We start from the raw sequence: 19,043 nt of genomic DNA on the forward strand, positions 1-19,043 counted from the left end.
TTTCCTTTTGTAGTGGTCCATCCGCCTAAAAAAACGAAAAATGGGCAAACGAGGGACGATGCCAAGTTGCATTGGGCACAATGGGAGTTGAGAGAAGGACCCGAATCTGCTGGGACCATGAAAGATATTATCAATGTGTTTTCACTCGACATCCAGCTTACTGTTGGCGGCGTCGACTAAAAAGAAGTTTGTGACGTCGAACATTATCTCTTTTTTTACGGATTTGAACTTTCAAAATGGAAAGCTTAACTGATGTTATCTGTACAGACAAGGTTATGAAATTTCATGAGCTTTGCGAAATGGTCACTCTAATTTCCCCTTTTTTCAATTGTACAGGAAATAAGAGAATATCGGTGAAATTTTGAAGAAAAACACAGTAATTAACATCTACAGTACCCTTTTTGTCGCTTAATGTCGGGTACGGTAGCTGAACAGTTTCGCTCGTGGTAGGACCTAAAAGCTCTTATTGTTTCTGAAAATCAGCCAACTCTTTTGTCCATCTTGTGTTTGCACATTATGTTTCAAAATTCGAGCGAAATTCGAATACCGGTCACTCTAATTTCCCCTCTTTTCATCTGAAATTCAATATCTCCTTCAATTGCTCAATTGCCTTTTTGCACTTTTTGTTTTATTACTGACCTATTGAAGAGCCGAAAAGAAAACTATGTTTACTATATGAAGTAGTAGTAGTAGGTATTAGGAATATAATAAGAGGAAGAAGAAGGAATACTTATACAAACATTACCCCTCACTTGCTTTACATAAAGATATGTCTCATAGGTCAAGATGTAAATTCCTTTTATTTCTGAGCTCCCCATTTTTTAGTTTTTTGGGGGTTCTCCGTTGATTGTACGAAACCTCGTAAAAATGGGGGAAAAACTTCAAAAAAAGAGAAAAAAAATGTGAGGACTTGGCACTTTCGATGAAAATTTAATTAGATGTACAACTGACCGACCACTGGACACTCTGAATGTTTCTTCTCTTTTTTGCGATTTTTTTTTCTTTTTATACGAATTATTTTTCTGTTTTTTATTCAGGGTTTGTATAGAGTCGGCCACCGTGGTCGAATATTTTTTCCTCCAAAATTTTGTAATAAATATATTATCAAAATATATAAACTGACATGTGAAACGTGGCTTATTTTTTATTTTGTTTTTTATTTAAGCTCCTCCCATTCTTGACCTTTCGTTGAAATTTTCATTTATTAGTTCATTAAAAAAATGGGAGGAGCTTGAATAAAAAACAAAATAAAAAATAAGCCACGTTTCCCATGACAGTTTATATATTTTGATAATATGACTATTGTCAATACTTTTTCTAAATTTCCATTCAAAAACTGAATTCTAAATCCGATAGATTCTCATTGTCAAGTCCTTCAAAATGAAGCACTAGAAATTTCACTTTATTCATTTTATTAAAATGACCTTCCTGTTTCCATCTTTCGAATTTCTTCTCATCAGATTTTCAAATTTCGAATTGATTATCAAGCAATCTTTGAGAAATTAGTTTCTAGTAGTGATGCACCCGTTTTTTGTTTTTCGAACATTTCAACAGTTCGTGTTTTTTAACCTGAAATTCTATATACTGAAGATCATATGTGTTTTGTAGCAGAAATAGAAATGAAACATGACATGTTAAAAGTGTGAAACAATAGCAGTCATCACTATTACACCAATGAGCATGTTTGCATATCCTGATTTTTTTCATGTTCGGAATACGTCACAGGTCATAACAACCAATTGAGAATATCTTTTTACGCCCTAGTATCTGAAACTTTTCGATCAATTTATATACCTTCTACAGAAAACAAATTCACGGAACATTTTCCTTTTTTAGAAAGGTTAGACTGGTTCCAAAGAATCCTGTCATGTTAAATTCGTCTGACGCCTAAAATAACTGAATGCTTGAACGTGTTATATCACTTTGAAAATTCAAAAAAACTTTTATATCCAATGCTCTCAGAAGTAATCACCTAAAAAAATCAAAATCCGTTATTCAATCTTCCAACTTTTAGACTACAGTGCTCCACATAATGATACGGCCACCCCCAAATTTTGGTATAACTCAAAACTGGGTTGAGATAGCAAAACATAGTTTCTTGTGAAAATGTTCGCTGTACTGGCTAACTTTCAGATAAGTATTGGAAATATACCTGAATCGTTCAGAAAAAAGACAAACCATTTTTTTCATGAAAAACCATATTAAAAAATCCACAAAATGATACGGCCACCCTTGGTTTTCGTTTTCTTTTTTCGTTTTCTTTGCAATTTTTTTTGCTAAACGTTAAGTTTCATGTTCGTTTGTGTTTTTACAGCTATGGGTCGTGGAATAACTTCAACTGACTACGAAAAAGGACAAATTGTGCCAAATTATCTCAAGGCTTCTCGAATCGTCAGATTTTTCGTGATTTGAAACTTTCGAGAGATATGATCACTCGATATATAATTTTCGTCTTTTGTTAAACTGAGACTTCAAAAGAACATGTCGTACGGCCTCAACAGACACTGCCAGGTTCATCTCGCTCCTACTTTTCGAGCAAGTCACTGTTCAATTGGATGCTCGACGAACGGTTTTTTTTTTGGGTCTGACAGAAAGAAAAGGTGTGCGACCAGAAGACTTTTTTGTGCAATAAGCGGCAGGATTGGAAGCATATCGAGTGATCATATCTCTCGAAAGTTTCAAATCACGAAAAATCTGACGATTCGAGAAGCCTTGAGATAATTTGGCACAATTTGTCCTTTTTCGTAGTCAGTTGAAGTTATTCCACGACCCATAGCTGTAAAAACACAAACGAACATGAAACTTAACGTTTAGCAAAAAAAATTGCAAAGAAAACGAAAAAAGAAAACGAAAACCAAGGGTGGCCGTATCATTTTGTGGATTTTTTAATATGGTTTTTCATGAAAAAAATGGTTTGTCTTTTTTCTGAACGATTCAGGTATATTTCCAATACTTATCTGAAAGTTAGCCAGTACAGCGAACATTTTCACAAGAAACTATGTTTTGCTATCTCAACCCAGTTTTGAGTTATACCAAAATTTGGGGGTGGCCGTATCATTATGTGGAGCACCTCGGTAAAACGTTGCAACTTCATAGCGCACGCTTGCAGCTTCTTAGCAAACTTCTGCAACTAAATAAAAACAATTATATAAAGTTGCAAGAAACTGTTATGAAGTTGCAGAAATCTGCAGAGGTTGGCAAAACTTGGCGTGGGGCGCGCAAATGAAAAACAAATCGAAGCGCTTTCAGGTATTGCAGCTTTCTAACATGTTTCTGCAGACTCTTGCAGCTTCTTAACATTAATTTTCTTTGTCTCGATCCCTTGGCCCGTTGCTCTTCGTTCATCATCACTATCCGTTGCCCCAAATCTGCCTCGCGCGTAATAGGATAAAATTAATTGATAAATATGGCAACTACAAAAAATAAGCTGGGGTACTTTTCCTGTCATTTTTTTACATTAGAAATTCTATAGATTCCTAAACTAGAGCTATAAAACGCTCATATTAGCTGAAAATTAATATGTATAATGGTTTTCTATTCATATTAACTCCAATTTTGGTTGAAATTTCATTTTCCCGGTAGATAACAAAACAAAATAAATTAACAAACATAAAAATTAACAATAACACATTCCTCTGGAAAGAGCATGACTGAACTGACTCAATGCCAACGGTATTTCCCTTTGTCGTCGCAGAATTTCCTTTGGATGTGCAAACCCATTGACACCAGAATAAGAAGAAAAACGATGTTTCCAACTTGTGTTCAACGATTCCAAACAGATTTTCGGATTATATTAATTTTAGTCAACTTCTAGTTGACCTAATCTTTCCATTCATTCCCAAAGTTTTTTATGATTATAGGGAGCTCATAGAGCGCTTTTATCTATGTGGCCTAGAAAATAAAAAACTTAGCCAACGATTTTCCTTTGATTGTCTTTCACGTCACACCAAAAACAGTTCTGTAAGATGTACACGATGTTTCCATAAGCTGGTATGTACTTGCTTACAGTGATTTTTTCAAAACTTTTTGGGCTTACAATTAGGGTTAGGCTTCAATGCCAGCAAATTTCAAATTTTCCCAGTTTTCAAAAAAGTTTGGGAGTTTTTTCGTCCGTTTTCAAAATGACTTGCATTCAACGTGATGTGGTAACAAACATCTACTGACACTACCAACGCCATCTATAAACACTCGATCATATATGCATACACCGTTTTCCCGTTTGTGGATCGCCTTTCCCGTCAAGACGGGGAGGCGATGACGTGCGTCGTCCTCGCTCGTCTCTTCTACGATCGATAGGTGTTCCCAGTAACCGGAGCTTCCTGGGTTATCGGTAAATTTTTGGGGTCTGCCAGGGTCCTGCGAAAGCGAATCTCTGGCCTGGCGGAGGGCCAGCTAACTCTCTCCCTCAAGCCTTCGGGTGCTTCCTGGGTTATCGGTGAATTTTGGGCGGTCGTTGTTGGGTGCCGCACGTGTCCGACCCTCACTCCGCTAGGTGTGAGGGAGCCGGGTAAGCTAAGTGTGAGGGAGCAGGGTAAAACCGCACGTTCGAACGTTGTAAGCCCAACTCTCCAGTACTCCTTCCTGAAGGAGTCCGGGAGGCTAGGTCTGCCTAGGGTAGGCTATGGTAGGCTAGGTCTGCCTAGGGTAGGCTAGGTCTGCCCAGGGTAGACTAGGTCTGCCTGAGGTAGGCTAGGTCTGCCTAGGGTAGGCTAGGTCTGCCTAGGGTAGACTAGGTCTGCCTAGGGTAGACTAGGTCTGCCTGAGGTAGGCTAGGTCTGCCTAGGGTAGGCTATGGTAGGCTAGGTCTGCCTAGGGTAGGCTAGGTCTGCCCAGGGTAGACTAGGTCTGCCTGAGGTAGGCTAGGTCTGCCTAGGGTAGGCTATGGTAGGCTAGGTCTGCCTAGGGTAGGCTAGGTCTGCCCAGGGTAGACTAGGTCTGCCTGAGGTAGGCTAGGTCTGCCTAGGGTAGGCTAGGTCTGCCTAGGGTAGACTAGGTCTGCCTAGGGTAGACTAGGTCTGCCTGAGGTAGGCTAGGTCTGCCTAGGGTAGGCTAGTTCTGCCTAGGGTAGACTAGGTCTGCCTAGGGTAGACTAGGTCTGCCTGAGGTAGGCTAGGTCTGCCTAGGGTAGGCTAGGTCTGCCCAGAGCGGGCTAGGTCTGCCTGGGGTAGGCTAGGTCTGCCTGGGGTAGGCTAGGTCTGCCTGGGGTAGGCTAGATCTGCCTAGGGCTAGCCTAGGGTAGGCTAGGGTAGGCTATGGTAGGCTAGGGTAGGCTAGGTCTACCTGGGGTAGGCTTGGTTTGCCTTGGGTAGGGTAGGGCTGCCTAGGAATACCGCTGGAAGAAAATCTCTGATCTGGCGGGGAGCCCGGCTGTAGGGTCTGGGGAGGGGTAGACTAGGATCTGGGGTAAGGCTGTCCAGGGAAGGCTAGGGTCAGGAGTAGGACTGCCTAGGGTAGGCTAGGGGTAGTGCTGTCTAGGGTAGGCTAGGGGTAGTGCTGTCTAGGGTAGGCTAGGGTCTAGGGCAGGACTGCCTAGGGTTGGGATGTCCTAAGACTTCTTTGACTGTGACTAAATTGTTTGTTTGTTTTTTCGGGCCCTTTTTTATCCCTTTTTTTTGGAGAGGAAAACATTTGTTAAAAAATTACCCCGTGGTGGAGAGTTGAACTCATCCCCTGTTGTTTTCTCCGTCAACGCCAAACAAGTGCCTCCATTCATCTTCTAAAAAATTTTCAATTAAAACAATAACTTTTTTATTTGGATAAATACTTACGGATAGCTTCCATTGATACTCTTTCCATGCGTGGTTTTGACTCTCTGTGTGGATACTTGACGCTTGAGTCTTCTTCCATCAGTAAAAAATAGAAAATTTGTTTGGAGAAATACATTTATGAAAAAAGTATTAAAAATAAATTAAGCAAACAAAAAATCTTCGAATAATCCATGAAAATAGAAAAAACTATTCGAATAAAGACCTAGCCGCAAAGCAATTTTCGCGTGTTTAAATTCTGCAGGAATCTGCAGAACTTTGCAGGAGCTTTCTAGAAAACAGCGTGTGCGTCGCCAGAACCAATTTTATTGAATCTTTGCAAAGAAGTTGCAGGGGTTTGTTAAGAAGTTAAAACATAAAAGGATGTCTGAGAAGTTGCAAGAGTGTGCTATGAAGTTGCAACGTTTTACCGAGACTGTATAATTATTCAGGGAATGCGTAGGCAATTTTCATCAGGAACCATTAGCGAATTCGTGCAAAATGTGCTCACTGCGACCCGGAAGCAGGCGCATTGTGAACGGTCCTTATAATTTTCGTGATGCGCATATCGTGAATTAACTGGAACACTGCTCTTTCAAAACACAAAAACATTACTTTTTCCTATCCAATTACTCAAATCAAAATGACAATAATGACATCATAGGCTTCCTCCCTTTTCTCTCAACTCCACCCATTTCGTGTCATCACAATTTGAAGAAAAAAAGGGAAAAACCAGAAAAAAAAGGACGACGAAATGTATGTGATTCTGATGGAATGTTGTCCTAGTCTAGCAACCCACTATGTATAGAAAAGAGCACAAACTTGTTTTTTTTTGTCCTTTTGACGTCAACGTTTTCTTATCCAGAACAAGATGGAATTTAGATATTACGTTCAAAGATGACAATCGATTTTTAAAGAATGGGTTTTTAACTGGTAATATTCGTTTTTTCTAGTTTTAAATTTTAATGGAGACGGTTGTTTTTCACAAAGACATGTTTCTTAAAGTTGAAAGCATTTACGAAGTTAGCTATTTCAAAATTTGTTTCATTACTTTTCTACCACCAAAATCCCCAATTTAGATTCAAATAAACGTCTATAAAGTACAGAAATAACTGTATTCCCTCTCTGTTGATCTGTTAATTGCCATTTCCCCCCAACCACAAACTTTTTCCTCTTTCTCTCTCAAAATATATCTTTTCGTCTCTTATTCTCAATGCAATCTATGATCTGTGTACCAGTAGTGTTCATGTATACTATTATAGGTATACAATTAAAATTTCCGTTGGCTAGTTTTGCGGACGTACTCACTATCTGATATTCATTTGGCGGCCTTTAAAAAGACAATACTTCATGTTCTTTTTGGGAATTTAGACAACTTTCCTAAATATCATTGTCAAACATTTAAAACATTTAAAAACATTTATTGAAAGACTCCAAAAAAAAAAATGTAGACTGTAATTTTTTTAAAGACACTTTTTAAATCTCAAAATTCATTATTCGACCAATTTTTGCATTATGTCTCCAGGCGAACTTACCTGCCCTAAAAATTTTTGAAATGCCAAGAATTTTCAAATTTTTTTTTTGTAATTTGGAACTTTGCCAAACCAATGATAAAACTAGAAAATTTCTAGACAAAAATAGATGACTAATAGTTTGGAAACAATAAAATATAACTTTGGTCTGAAAATATATTAATTTCCAGTCTCATATTTTCGTGCTTTATTTTCGGTTTGATTTTTTGTCTCAAGTTTCTTACTCTACTCAACAGTTTTTTCATAGAACACGGAGACATTCAAGTTCACAATAAAAGAGACAGCTTCGCTTTAGAAAACTTATGTAATTTCCGAATTTAAATTGAGAAACTTTTTTTTTGCTTCTTGATTTTTTTTGTAAATTCCATTTATTTTGAAAGTCATTTATATTCAGCCACTTTTTGAAAATTTCTGAATTTCTCTCTAATGTCAATCATTAAAATTTTCAAGTCAAATTTCTGAAAATAAAAATAATTTTCAGAAAATGAAGACGTCAGCGTCAACTCGTTGTCGCCCACAGTCTTCAATAAGTTTAGATGAAAAAAGGCACAGAAATCGAAGTCTTGGATGTATTTCTCGTTATTCTGCATCTCCATTGCCAGGATTTTCAGCCTTTTTGGGAACTATAACAAGGGTATCAACTGGTCAAACTACATTTCATCCATATGGAGTTCAGGAACCATTATCACCACAATCTTGTGTTGGTAAGTTAACTTGGTTTTTGAACCAATGTGGTTTTTACTATATGGCCGCAAAATAAATAAAAAACTGGGCCACCAACTAAAATCAATTGTAGGAATTTTTTGAAATCGGGCTCAATAAATCTGCAAAAACATCGTGAAAATCATAAAATTTATTGTACATTTTTTTAATCGCTGGCCAGGACCAATTCATAATCGCTAAAGCAGGAACAATATCTCTAGAAGTAACAGTTATAATTTTTTAAATGTAAGATATGTTTTATTTATATTGATAAATTAATACATCTTGAAAGACCAAAAACTTCAAATATTTCACGCTTTTCATTTTCTTTGTTTGCAGTAGTTTTTAGGAAAATATGCAACGCAAATTTGTGAAAGTGATTATCTTCTTCGCAGCTTGACCAAGCTGCCAAGAGCACACGAATTTTTGGGAAAACTTTTATTAGTTTTCACAACTTTCTTTGAATTTCAGGAGTATTCACCTCAATGTATTGTAGTACACCATCGGAATATTCATTTCAACCAATGTTCAGTTTATCTGACACTCCTCCATTAGTATCTCCAGAACCAGATGATGACGTGGATTTTTCGGTGAGTGATAATTTTTGAAATGTTATTTGAAAATCTGACTACGATTTGTGAATATTTATTATTTACAGCCGGATATGACAAGGAAGAAAGAGTCTGCTTCATCAGGATATGGATCTGCTGGAAGTGAATCTGAACATGATTTGGTAAGTGTCTCCTTTGAAATGGGAATTACATTCAAGCGCGACTTTCTTCAATTGAAAGTAGCTTCTGGTTCAGAAAAAACTTGAAAAAGATCTCAAAAAATGAAAGCACCTTATAAACTTCATTACCATGAATTGCTTTAAGGCTAGGGAGAGAGGAGGGCAAGTAAAATTCTAGAACGGGGATTTCAGTGACACCTCTTATGGATGCCTAATCTGAACATAGTTTAATTGATAACTTGAGAGCTCTTACTGAACCTTGTCTTTCTAATTTTCTTTAAAATTTTTATCGAGTTTTAATAAGTGTTCTTTCTGGGCGGCTACTTTTCAATTCAAGCAAGTAATTTAAAAAGATTCCTCGAAATTTTTCAGATGTCATTACGGAGTGACGATATCAAGTTTCGTGGACGGCTCCGTCATAGAGGTTCTCACGTTGGAGGACAAGCACAGGTAAGGTTTCATATTTGAGCTTTTTAGAATTTTTGAAGCTTGTCTCAAGATTCATATGATCGAGGGGGCTAGAATAAAGAATTTTCATGCAATATGGGGCCTAACATGGCCGGTTTTCGGTTTTTTTTTTCTGTAAAAAAGCCAAAAAAATCTTCGTTTTTCGGTTTTCAGACTCCCAAAAAATTAAAAATTGTATTTTTTTTCGGTTCTCAAAAAACGGATTTTAGATTTTTTTCTTAAGAAATTTATTTATTTCTTCGGTCTTTCAGTTTTTAAAATAATTGAAAATTTTTGGTTACACTCCTGCCACAACAAGTAACAATAATACCTTCCCGATTATGACGTAACATTTTTCCAGAGCCGTAGTGAAAGCACTGAAGTCTGATCTTAAAGCACCTGCTTTGATACGTTTAATATCGAATTTTCATTTTTTTAAAAGTAAAATTTAACCCTGCCATCAATATATTGTCTTTCTCAAAAATTATTTTCAATAGCCACCGCAAAACTACTAAAATTTCCATTTTAATGATACAAATTGTCTTTAGAATCGTATAAACATTCTGGCATGAGAGAAAAAAATCAGAAAAAAGGAGAATATTTTATGTAGTAAAAAGGGGGCGAGAGGAAAAATTTCCGGATGTCCATTTGCATTTTCGAGTTTCTTTTCCGGGAAAACGAAGGGTCAGAAGTCAGAATATTTATTCTCACCTTATAGTCAATCCTTTTTTCTTCTCAAATATAGCTTCTAGTCTTTTGAAAATCAACTTTCAGGTTATCACTTCCGAAAAATATTCCATAACTATAAATAATCACACCGCTAATAAAATGAATAGAATTTTAAAAAAAGATGAAAAAATAACCAGTTTTTTATCATAAAGATAGTACAGAACGCAATAAAAAATCTATGAGAAATAGGTCGATTGTTCTGTTTTTTACTGAAGATTTCAAATCGTTTGTATGCAAAAAAGGTTTTTTACATTATTTTTTCGTGTTAGGATCTCCATTTCGGCGATTCCTCTGAACCCGGTCAAAAAACATTTTTGAATGTACGGTGAAGGTGATGCTGTATAAAACTTACTTTTTTGATGTTTTCCCAGACTGGAAAATTGAAAACCACGTTTTTTCCTATTCCAGGATCTTCATCGTCGGCGTTCGATGCCTCCAACATATAATTTCGAGAGTGATGTGACCCGAGTCGTGTGTCATGATGGATATGCCACATATGAAACTAATGTGGTGAGTATACAAAGTTTTAAATTTTAAAGTTTTATGGAAGTCGATTTTCTAAATCTGATTGAAATTTCCATACTCTTGAAAAATGCATGAAAAGTTGCAGACAATCTCGGAAAAAACCAATTGAATTTCGTAAAATTTTTGTGAAATCCGTTTTTTCATTCAAATTCAGAGAGCGACAGATTTTTACACAATTGTTGGATTTTAACCAAATTAACACTTTTCACCCCTTTCCTTCTAGAAAATTAAATTTGCCACTAGTTTGAATGTGCCTTCCTCAATCATTTTGTTTCTCATTCAACTTTTTTTTTCGTTTTTTTCTTCTTTCTGATACGATAAAAACAAAACAAAAGCAGGCGCAGTGAATGGAAAAATGATTCATTTTTGTTTCGGCTTTTGTTATTTTTCTCAGTTTTTAAGCCACGAATCTACAGTAGCCGGTTGATGTTAGCAGAATATTGAATGATTTTCAAACTTTTTTGATTTATTTCGTCTAAATTCCAGCTTTCAAGTTAGTTTCAAGTTAAGAAAAGCAAACCAAAAGTTCCTAGCAAAATTATCAATTGTAATATATTTCCGCATTATTTAATCAACCTTCTATGGCCATCAGCTGTCACCCTGTCAAGACGCAAATAATGATAATTTCCTCCCGTTTCAAAAGAATAAACTACAGTTCTCCGAACACTGTGATATACTGATAAGGAACTCTCTGTTCCATCCTGCTCCTTTGTTTGATTTTATGCTTTATCTCTCAAAAAATGGATAAGAGAAAAACAGGAGACGCAGAGAAAATTCAAAGTGTTCGATTGTGTTTGTATACCCGAATATAAAGTGGAGAACAGAGCAACTGGAGATGGAACATTTTGCAAAGATTTCCTCAATCAGTTCTAACATTTTATGCACTTTATTTGAAAATTAGGTCTAGGTTAAGCTTAGGCTGAGGCGTAGGGTTTTTTGTTGCTCCGAAACTTCTACTTATTCCGTTCAGTTTTTTTTCCAAAGATCAAAAAGTGAATGTTTTCAGTTTCAATATGGTACTTTACATAGTTAACGAATATTCACGGATTTATTGTTTAACTTGAAAACGAATAAACATTTCTGTTTTTGGCATTTACCAAGAATTGGTCAGAGATTGAGAGAAATTGAAGAGATAGAAATAAAAAAGAAAGTTAAACCAAAAACATAACATTTCGAGATCATGCGCCTCTTTTATCTTGATCAATTTTTCAATTTTCACAACCAAATGGGAATTTTGTAAATTTAGACTATCAATTCCAGAGAAACTGCAATTATACCACATCTGTTTTCTGAAAACTTTATTTTTCCTATTTCCAGTTCCCCTGTATAATCAGTGTTACATGTATGATCTGTGAGATGAGATAATAATCTGTTATAATTCTATTTAATAATATAAAAACTAATTCCATTTTCTAATTCTTTTATCCAATGATAGTAGGTGATCTGGTCTAGTGGTGAAAGGGAGGGAGTGGTTGTCATTAGAATCCCGTATGTCTCACCTTTACACTTTTTGAATCAGTTAATTAAGACACACTTCCATTTCTTTCTTTTATTCGCCTTTTTTGTTTTGAAATTGATTTTAGGTTTATTTAACTACTTTGGAGTCTAGAAATAGTAAACGTTCAACGAAAAAAAAATTTTTTCAAAAAAAAAAAATTCAGTACAACTTCGAATCAGAAAAAAAAATGATACATCGCTATTAGAGAGTTTATATAGATACTGTTTTAATAATTCAGGCTGAACATCTTGATTGAACACTTTTTTTTTAAAGTTTGTAAAATTTTTCAGTCAAAATTTGACAAGTGCCAAATTTCAAGAAGAATTTTAAATTTTGGATTCTCAATTGTTAAGTTTACTAAAAATAGTTCGGGCGTTGGAATAGTAAATTTGAAATATATTGTTTTTTGATAGAATACCCCTACTTTCTGGAAATACCCGAGTTTCGTCTACTTTTTGTTATAGAGTTTCATCGTGATTTTTCACAATTTTTGCCATTCTCTTTTTGGCTTTCTGTTTTTTGTCTTAACACATCAATTTTCTAAGGCGTGGCACTACTTCGAAGAAACTTTCCGTACACTTTCTGTGTGCATTTCGGATAACTGCCCTTCCTACACACCTACTTTCACTGTATCCAAACCTTTCTTTAATGTTTTTTTTTGATGACTTCAAACTATTTGTGTTATGTACCTTTCAATTAATTGTAAATGTAAGTTTCTGTGATGTATACGACATAGAAACTTATCTGTAGCGCTGTAGGTTCATTTCAATTTTTGGTTTGAAAACGAAACTTGCTGTAAACTTGCTGTTAAATTTTAATTTTACGTTTCTTTTAAAATTCTACTGTCCATACCTCTTCTAATTGCCTAAAATTTCTACCCATTTTGGTTTCCAATTTTCCAATATCCCCCGGCGGTACTTTCCATTCTTTTTCATTTTCAACTGTCTCTCTCGCTTTTGGAACATTAACCTAACTTTCTTTGAGAAAATTATAAATTTTTGGAAAAAAAATAAATATTTGTCCTCCTCTTTTCTACACGAGTTTCCGGTTTCCTGGGAGAAAAAAAAAGATGATGAGGGGGCAAGTAAATACAAAAAGATATGACATTTTCTTTTGTTTTACTGTTTATTAGTACTTTCTTGTTTAGCAGAAGTTTCATCGAAATATGGTTTTCTAGATTCCACAGGCAAAACAAGAACTGTGGCCAATGGCACAATAACGGCTACAATTTTTTTAGCATAAAATATATTTAAAAGTTATTTTTTTTTACATTCCTGCGCCATTTATAAAATTTCCATTTCGCATCTCCGAGAAAAACGAAATTGGGCACTATATGAGCATCGCGAATCCTCGATCGAGATCGGGGGTGGACAATTCTTGATTTCTTGATTTCTTGATTTCTTGAGGTTTTGTCCAGAAATCTTGTTTCTTGATTCCTTGATTCTGAAAATTTTTGCCCACCCCTGATCGCGACGTGTCCATTTTGCTCACTGAGTCATATATCGCGCAGTAACATGAATTTTGTAGTGCTTTCTATTTTCTTTTTCAAATTTTCTGTTTTAAAACTGGGAAAAGTACATTTAAAAAAATATTTTTATCAATTTTTTGTTGGTCATTGGAGTGAGCTTTTAGTTGCTTAAGATTACCAGATGTTGTTAATCAACTAGTATTATTAGTCATTTAAATTTATTTTCAAAAAAATTGCCAGAATCGTCGGAAAACAACAAAACTGACTGATAAAAGTGGCAAGAATCACGTGAACTAGGTCATAAAAACCCCAATCATAATCATCCTATCAGTTTTCCATAAAAAGTCCATGAATAACAATAGATGGAGATTGGCAATCTCCGTTCATCCTCTCTCTTTCCTTCATTTCTTCATTCCTTTTTCTTGTTTTGTACTATTCGATTCTTTTTTCTTTTCTGTGTTCTTTTGATTAATTGATATGCATTCGTATAACGAACATGTTCTGCCAAAGAATTTTTAATTCAACTTGTACGAATTTATGCGCCCGATTCCTCGAAAATTTTTGATATTTCTGAACGCGAACTTGAATCCCTAGGAAAAATGTTAATGTCTGGATCTCGTAGGGTCTGTCTACAGTATTCTAAACCTTTACATTTTTTTTTTGATTATTAGGTTTTTACAGTAATAACTTGACCAATTTTCTTCCAAAAAACTATCAAAAAATCGAATAATTAATAAGTTTTCTAAGTAGTAACTGAAAAGTTTCATTTTTAGGCAAGATACCATTTTTCCAAAACTCTGAAAAAAAAACCATCTGCTTCAGGACACCGGAGAGCAAATCCGGATGGAAATACGAGGAATGAGTCGACCTGAATCAGTACTTCAATTAGCTCGTAAATTCGGAGAAATCTCTGCGGCTCAGGAAAATGATATTCACAAATCCCGACTTTCACTGAAACTTGGGGGAAAAGAAAATTTAACAAAGCCAACTTTGATCTTATCGAAAAGTGGGCCGCCTACTCCAATCAGACATGGTAAGTGGGATATAAAGAGTTTCTCACACTCCCAGACTAATTGTTCAGTTTCAGTTGCTCCCACTATCACCCACACACTTCCAAATCGTCCAAATATCGGAGGAATCGCCAGTTTAAAGTGTGAGTTGAATTAAAAAATAAAAAAGTATAGCAGCGAGTGGTTTCGATCCACCGACCTCTGGGTTATGGGCCCAGCACGCTTCCACTGCGCCACGCTGCTGCAAAAACAACACCCTCCATTGCCATTATATTAGAGCGCATGCAAAAAGAGGGGAGAGTGGGAAAAGAAGGATACGAATAGTGGTTGGATGTTCAGGAGCACATTTTATTACAATTTTTCGAGAATTGTGCTCGTTCCGAGAGGGGAGGAGGAAAAATTACACATTTATGTTTGAGAAATTGGGCGAGAGAAAGAGCAAAAGCCCACCTTGAGGTCCTTGACCAAGAGATAGAAGGATACTACTCTATCACTTCCAACTATCACAACATTTTACATACTGCAATACTTTTAGTGTGATTTTGAAGATATTCGAGGCAGCATGCGCCTTTATATGCGAGTACGGTAACTAGTTTTTCATTGATTCTCGTCTAGAGTTCACTGATTTTTTTTTGCTCTAGTTTTCTCCTTATTTCTCAACTATTATTCAGTTTAAAAGTAGTTGAGAAAGAATTCATTAATAGAGTGGACATTTAGAAAAAAAAAAAAAAAAAGTTACGGTACTCGTGTTTAAAGGTGCATGCCGCATCGCAACACACCTCTTAAATACACTTTGAGGCGCAGCAAGACCTAAATTAATACAGTAATACACATTAGCAAGCGATTAGTTAGTAATTAGTATAAATTAGAAATTGGAATATCGGGAGCATCTGGCTGTTAACGAGAAAAACTTCAGAAAAATCACTCAAAATCATGCGAAAATCAAGTTTTTTCTCACTTTAAAATTTCCTATTCCTATCCCTCATTGCTCCGATTTTCTCCCACTTTTCCACATGTTTTTAAAAAACAAAAATCACATGAAAACTATGAAAACTGACAGCTTTTGCTTAGTTTTCCATCGATTTTCACAAACCGCCTTTGTTCTACAAAACATTTTGAAACTTAGAGATTCATATAAAAAACAATTTTTTTCAGCCGAACCAAAAATGTCTCGTCCGAATATGTTCAAGCAAATGGAAAAGGTTGAATCTAAGTGAGTTTTTTCAATGATAGAAAATTTTGGCTAAAGGAAACTGGTCTCGCAACGAGATATGATACGGTACATCACCCCTCCAGCGACTCTTTTTTTTTTATTAAAAAGGATACATTTTGGTCCGATCCTGCAAAGACATGGTAGACAATTTCAATACCTTGACTGATAAATCTCTAAGTTTACGGACTCTGTATGGATTTGAGATATCGTGGCGGGACCCACTATTGCTCTACAAAAATACAATTTTTAGCACAACTACAACTGCTCCACCACGTCAGCTTAATCCGAATTCCATAAAGGATGCACTTTTGCGTTGGATTCAAAATAGAGTTGCTGGTTACCCGGTAAGAAACGTCAAAAAATATCTATGAAAGCTTATGAGCCAAATATTTAGGACTGAAAAATACTAGCAGCTTCTATTAATTTTACTGTTTTCAGAACGTGAATGTAACAAACTTCTCCTCATCATGGGCTGATGGCATGGCATTCTGTGCTCTTATTCATCGGTTTGCTCCAAATTCATTCGACTTCTCAAAGCTTGACCCAAACAACAGAAGATATAATTTTGATTTGGCATTCAAAGTTGCAGAGTGAGTTACATTATGACACTGGAATTTCTGTTTTGATAACTTTGATAGTTTTCACATATCATCGAATTTTTATTTTAATCATGTTTGAATCATCTATATTTACAAATTTGTCGGGGTTTGCACATGAGACGTTACCAAAATTTTCCGAAAATTCGAAAACTTTTTTTTTGGAGTGTTTAGTTTTAAAACGTGTTTAAAAATTCCAACAAGCTATATGTACATATGTCACACATCACCCTAGAACTGTATTTGCGTGAAAATCCCTCCCTCTTTTTATCATTAGAGCTAAGTTTCATTTCGAGCTGCAAAGTTCACGTTATCTGAATATATTTTGAAAATCCATTAGTTTTAACGCATTTATTTTTTGAAAATGTTTTGAAATTTTAGAAAAATACATGTTTTGCAGGCAAAACATAGTAGATCATTACGGTTTAAACATTTTATGAATTTTCAAAAGACACATTTAAAAACTGTATTGAGTTTCATCCAAATCTCAACACACTGCTGTGGATTTTCATATTTTTTAGCATTGAAAGCCTATTTCTGGTGAATGAACAGTGGAACAGTGGTTTAAAATCTTTGGAATATCCATAGAATTAGAATATACTAGAGTTTGCTTATTCGATTAGCTTTACATCACAAAAAAAAACTCATTTTCCCACAAATTTTCATGGTCAGGCATGGAAAACATGAAAATATTCACACTAAAAAGAATAGAACTCGATTGATTCTTGACGTTTTCTGAAATTTTTGTGTTTTACTAGTGCAAAATTCTCTTACCAACAAAAGTTGGATCTGCGAATGAAGAAAAAAAATTGTTTCAGCCATAAAAAGTGCCTGAAACCGGCAAAAGTTAAAATATCAAATTTTTGTTTTGAAGAAATTGACGTGAAATGCAAAAATACTACTGGATTTTCTGTATTTTTTCAGATAACGTGAACTTTGCAGTTCGAGATGAAACTTAGCTCTAATGATAAAAAGAGGGAGGGATTTTCACGCAAATACAGTTCTGTGTGATATCACTGAAAAAAATCATTTGAATTTTTAAATATATTTGAAAAGTGAATGAATTCTCACAACCGTGTAATTTTCAGAGACAATGGAATATTCCCATTATTGGAAGTTGATGATATGATTATGATGGGTGACCGTCCAGATTGGAAATGTGTATTCACTTATGTTCAGTCCTTCTACAAACAATTCCGTGATCATCCATAATTGTATATTACTCATTTGCTGGGAGAAAGGAAACTAATCTTGCTACTGTAATCTTCCAATTTTTAAACGATTTTTAGATTTCCGCAAATCTACTTTTACGAACAAAAAGTTCCCTATTCTCCACAAATGTTGTAATAATAGACTCTAAATAATTTTGCATCAAAATTCATGCATTTACCCATCATGCCATTTACATAAGCTTTAAATATTTCTGTTTCCCCATCCCATCCAAAAAAAAATCCCTATCGTTTCTTGTAGTCGAGTAGCTCCACCCCTCCATCAACTGGTCATCAATTTACAGCTTTTTCAAACAATTTTTTTTCCAAGGAAATAATTCACAACACACAAATTTTGATCATATCTTTTTTCAAATTTTTAGTCTGACGTTTTTGAAAATACCTGAAACTTTCGAAATTATCAACTCAATCTTTTTTTGTTATTTTTCTCTAAATTTAGTTTTTGTTTGTTTTTTATAACTAATTTCAAGTTTTAATTTGAAATTTTGAAAGTTAATAAAGTGTGTGTTGTTGAAATTCGTTTACATTTCAAATATTTACTAAATTGGCAATCAACAAACTTGCCGAAAATTCGATTGCTTATGGGTACCATTATTGAGATATGTGCTTCAACATTTATCTTGCTAACAGTTCCGTCATTTCTTGAAAATTCCGAATCATCCTTCATCTTCTGTTAAACTAGAAAACAATGAGAAAACAAGTAAGATTTTCACCGAAGAAATCGTAAAGAACCCGGCCGAATTCTTAAGCTTCTCCGTATTAATCCTCCCATTCTTCCCCATAAACGTTCTGCTGTATTTTGTAAAAAAAAACAATATTCCTCTTTTGTTCAAAGTATTTTCATTTTTGAAATTTTATCTACCAGTAGTCGATAATTTTATGAATTGTTTTTTTTTTATATTGCACGATCTGAGAGATCACAGTAACTTTTTTGAAAAAAAAACTATTTAAAAATCTGTGATTTTAGTTTTTAACCTAATTTTCATTGCACATTTTTGGTTCTTGTTTGTTTTATTTCTCGTGAAATCTCCCTGAATCAAACAAGTTTTTTGTAAAAACAATTCGTACAATTAGGAAATCAATTTTTTGGTCAATTTTCTCAAAAAGTCCCATAAAAATGTAAAACAAACGTCATCGAAGTTTAACAAAATTTAAAAAAACAGGTGCTTGAAAAGTGAGTTTTAAACAGGAACAACAACTATTTTGAAAAATTATGAATTCCCCCAGAGCTTATATATTAGTTCGACATTTTGAAGTTTCCCTTATAGGAATATCTCCCAAAATTCCGCCCTTTCAGGAGGTTTTATTAGAAATTTATGTTCTAAAATAAAAAAAAGGTATTATGTTCCATATTAACACAAATAAATAAACATAATCCTCAATACGTTATGGCAGATGGGTGTTAATAGGACACACAGAGAGACAGTTCTAATTCGTTCATCCTAGGTTAATTGGTCTCGCCTCTCTCTTTCTTCCTGAACCTACAAACTCGTAATGATCACTCGTTCATTTCGAAAGGGGCCGTCCGTTTTCTATTCAAATCTTTTCGGAGGGAACAACACACAGACCTACTTCTATTCTGTCTCCGTGTGTCAATCCAGGCAACTGTGTGTGTGCGTA

The 19,043-nt window shown here is 35.0% G+C and overlaps 2 protein-coding genes and 1 non-coding gene across 4 annotated transcripts; 1 reads left to right on the top strand and 2 right to left on the bottom strand.

Annotated features, from left to right (window-relative positions):
• Positions 1-5,663: 5,663 nt before the first annotated feature.
• On the bottom strand, positions 5,664-5,883 carry ZC395.11 (Transposase; the record flags this gene model as incomplete). Its single annotated transcript, NM_065728.1, has 2 exons — positions 5,664-5,716; positions 5,769-5,883. The coding sequence occupies 2 exons, from the start codon at positions 5,881-5,883 to the stop codon at positions 5,664-5,666; spliced, it is 168 nt and encodes a 55-aa protein (NP_498129.1).
• Positions 5,884-7,757: 1,874 nt separating this feature from the next.
• T15B12.1 (Calponin-homology (CH) domain-containing protein) lies at positions 7,758-17,939 on the top strand (the record flags this gene model as incomplete). Of its 2 annotated transcripts, NM_001379703.1 has the most annotated exons (11): positions 7,758-7,980; positions 8,450-8,568; positions 8,637-8,711; positions 9,081-9,158; positions 10,293-10,394; positions 14,198-14,408; positions 14,463-14,528; positions 15,541-15,598; positions 15,849-15,942; positions 16,037-16,188; positions 17,283-17,406. In NM_001379703.1, exons 1-11 carry the CDS (start codon positions 7,761-7,763, stop codon positions 17,404-17,406), a joined length of 1,299 nt encoding a protein of 432 aa, NP_001367880.1. In that variant the 5' UTR covers positions 7,758-7,760. The 2 variants fall into 2 exon arrangements, with proteins under 2 accessions (NP_001367880.1, NP_001379971.1); NM_001392095.2 differs by lacking the exons at positions 7,758-7,980; positions 8,450-8,568; positions 8,637-8,711; positions 9,081-9,158; positions 10,293-10,394 and having other exon boundaries at positions 17,283-17,939.
• T15B12.t1 lies at positions 14,557-14,628 on the bottom strand. Its single transcript has one exon. It is a non-coding gene; the product is annotated as a tRNA-Met (tRNA).
• Positions 17,940-19,043: the final 1,104 nt, after the last annotated feature.

The sequence above is a fragment of the Caenorhabditis elegans genome, chromosome III, assembly GCF_000002985.6.
Source record: "Caenorhabditis elegans chromosome III".
Taxonomy (NCBI): Eukaryota; Metazoa; Nematoda; class Chromadorea; order Rhabditida; family Rhabditidae; genus Caenorhabditis; species Caenorhabditis elegans.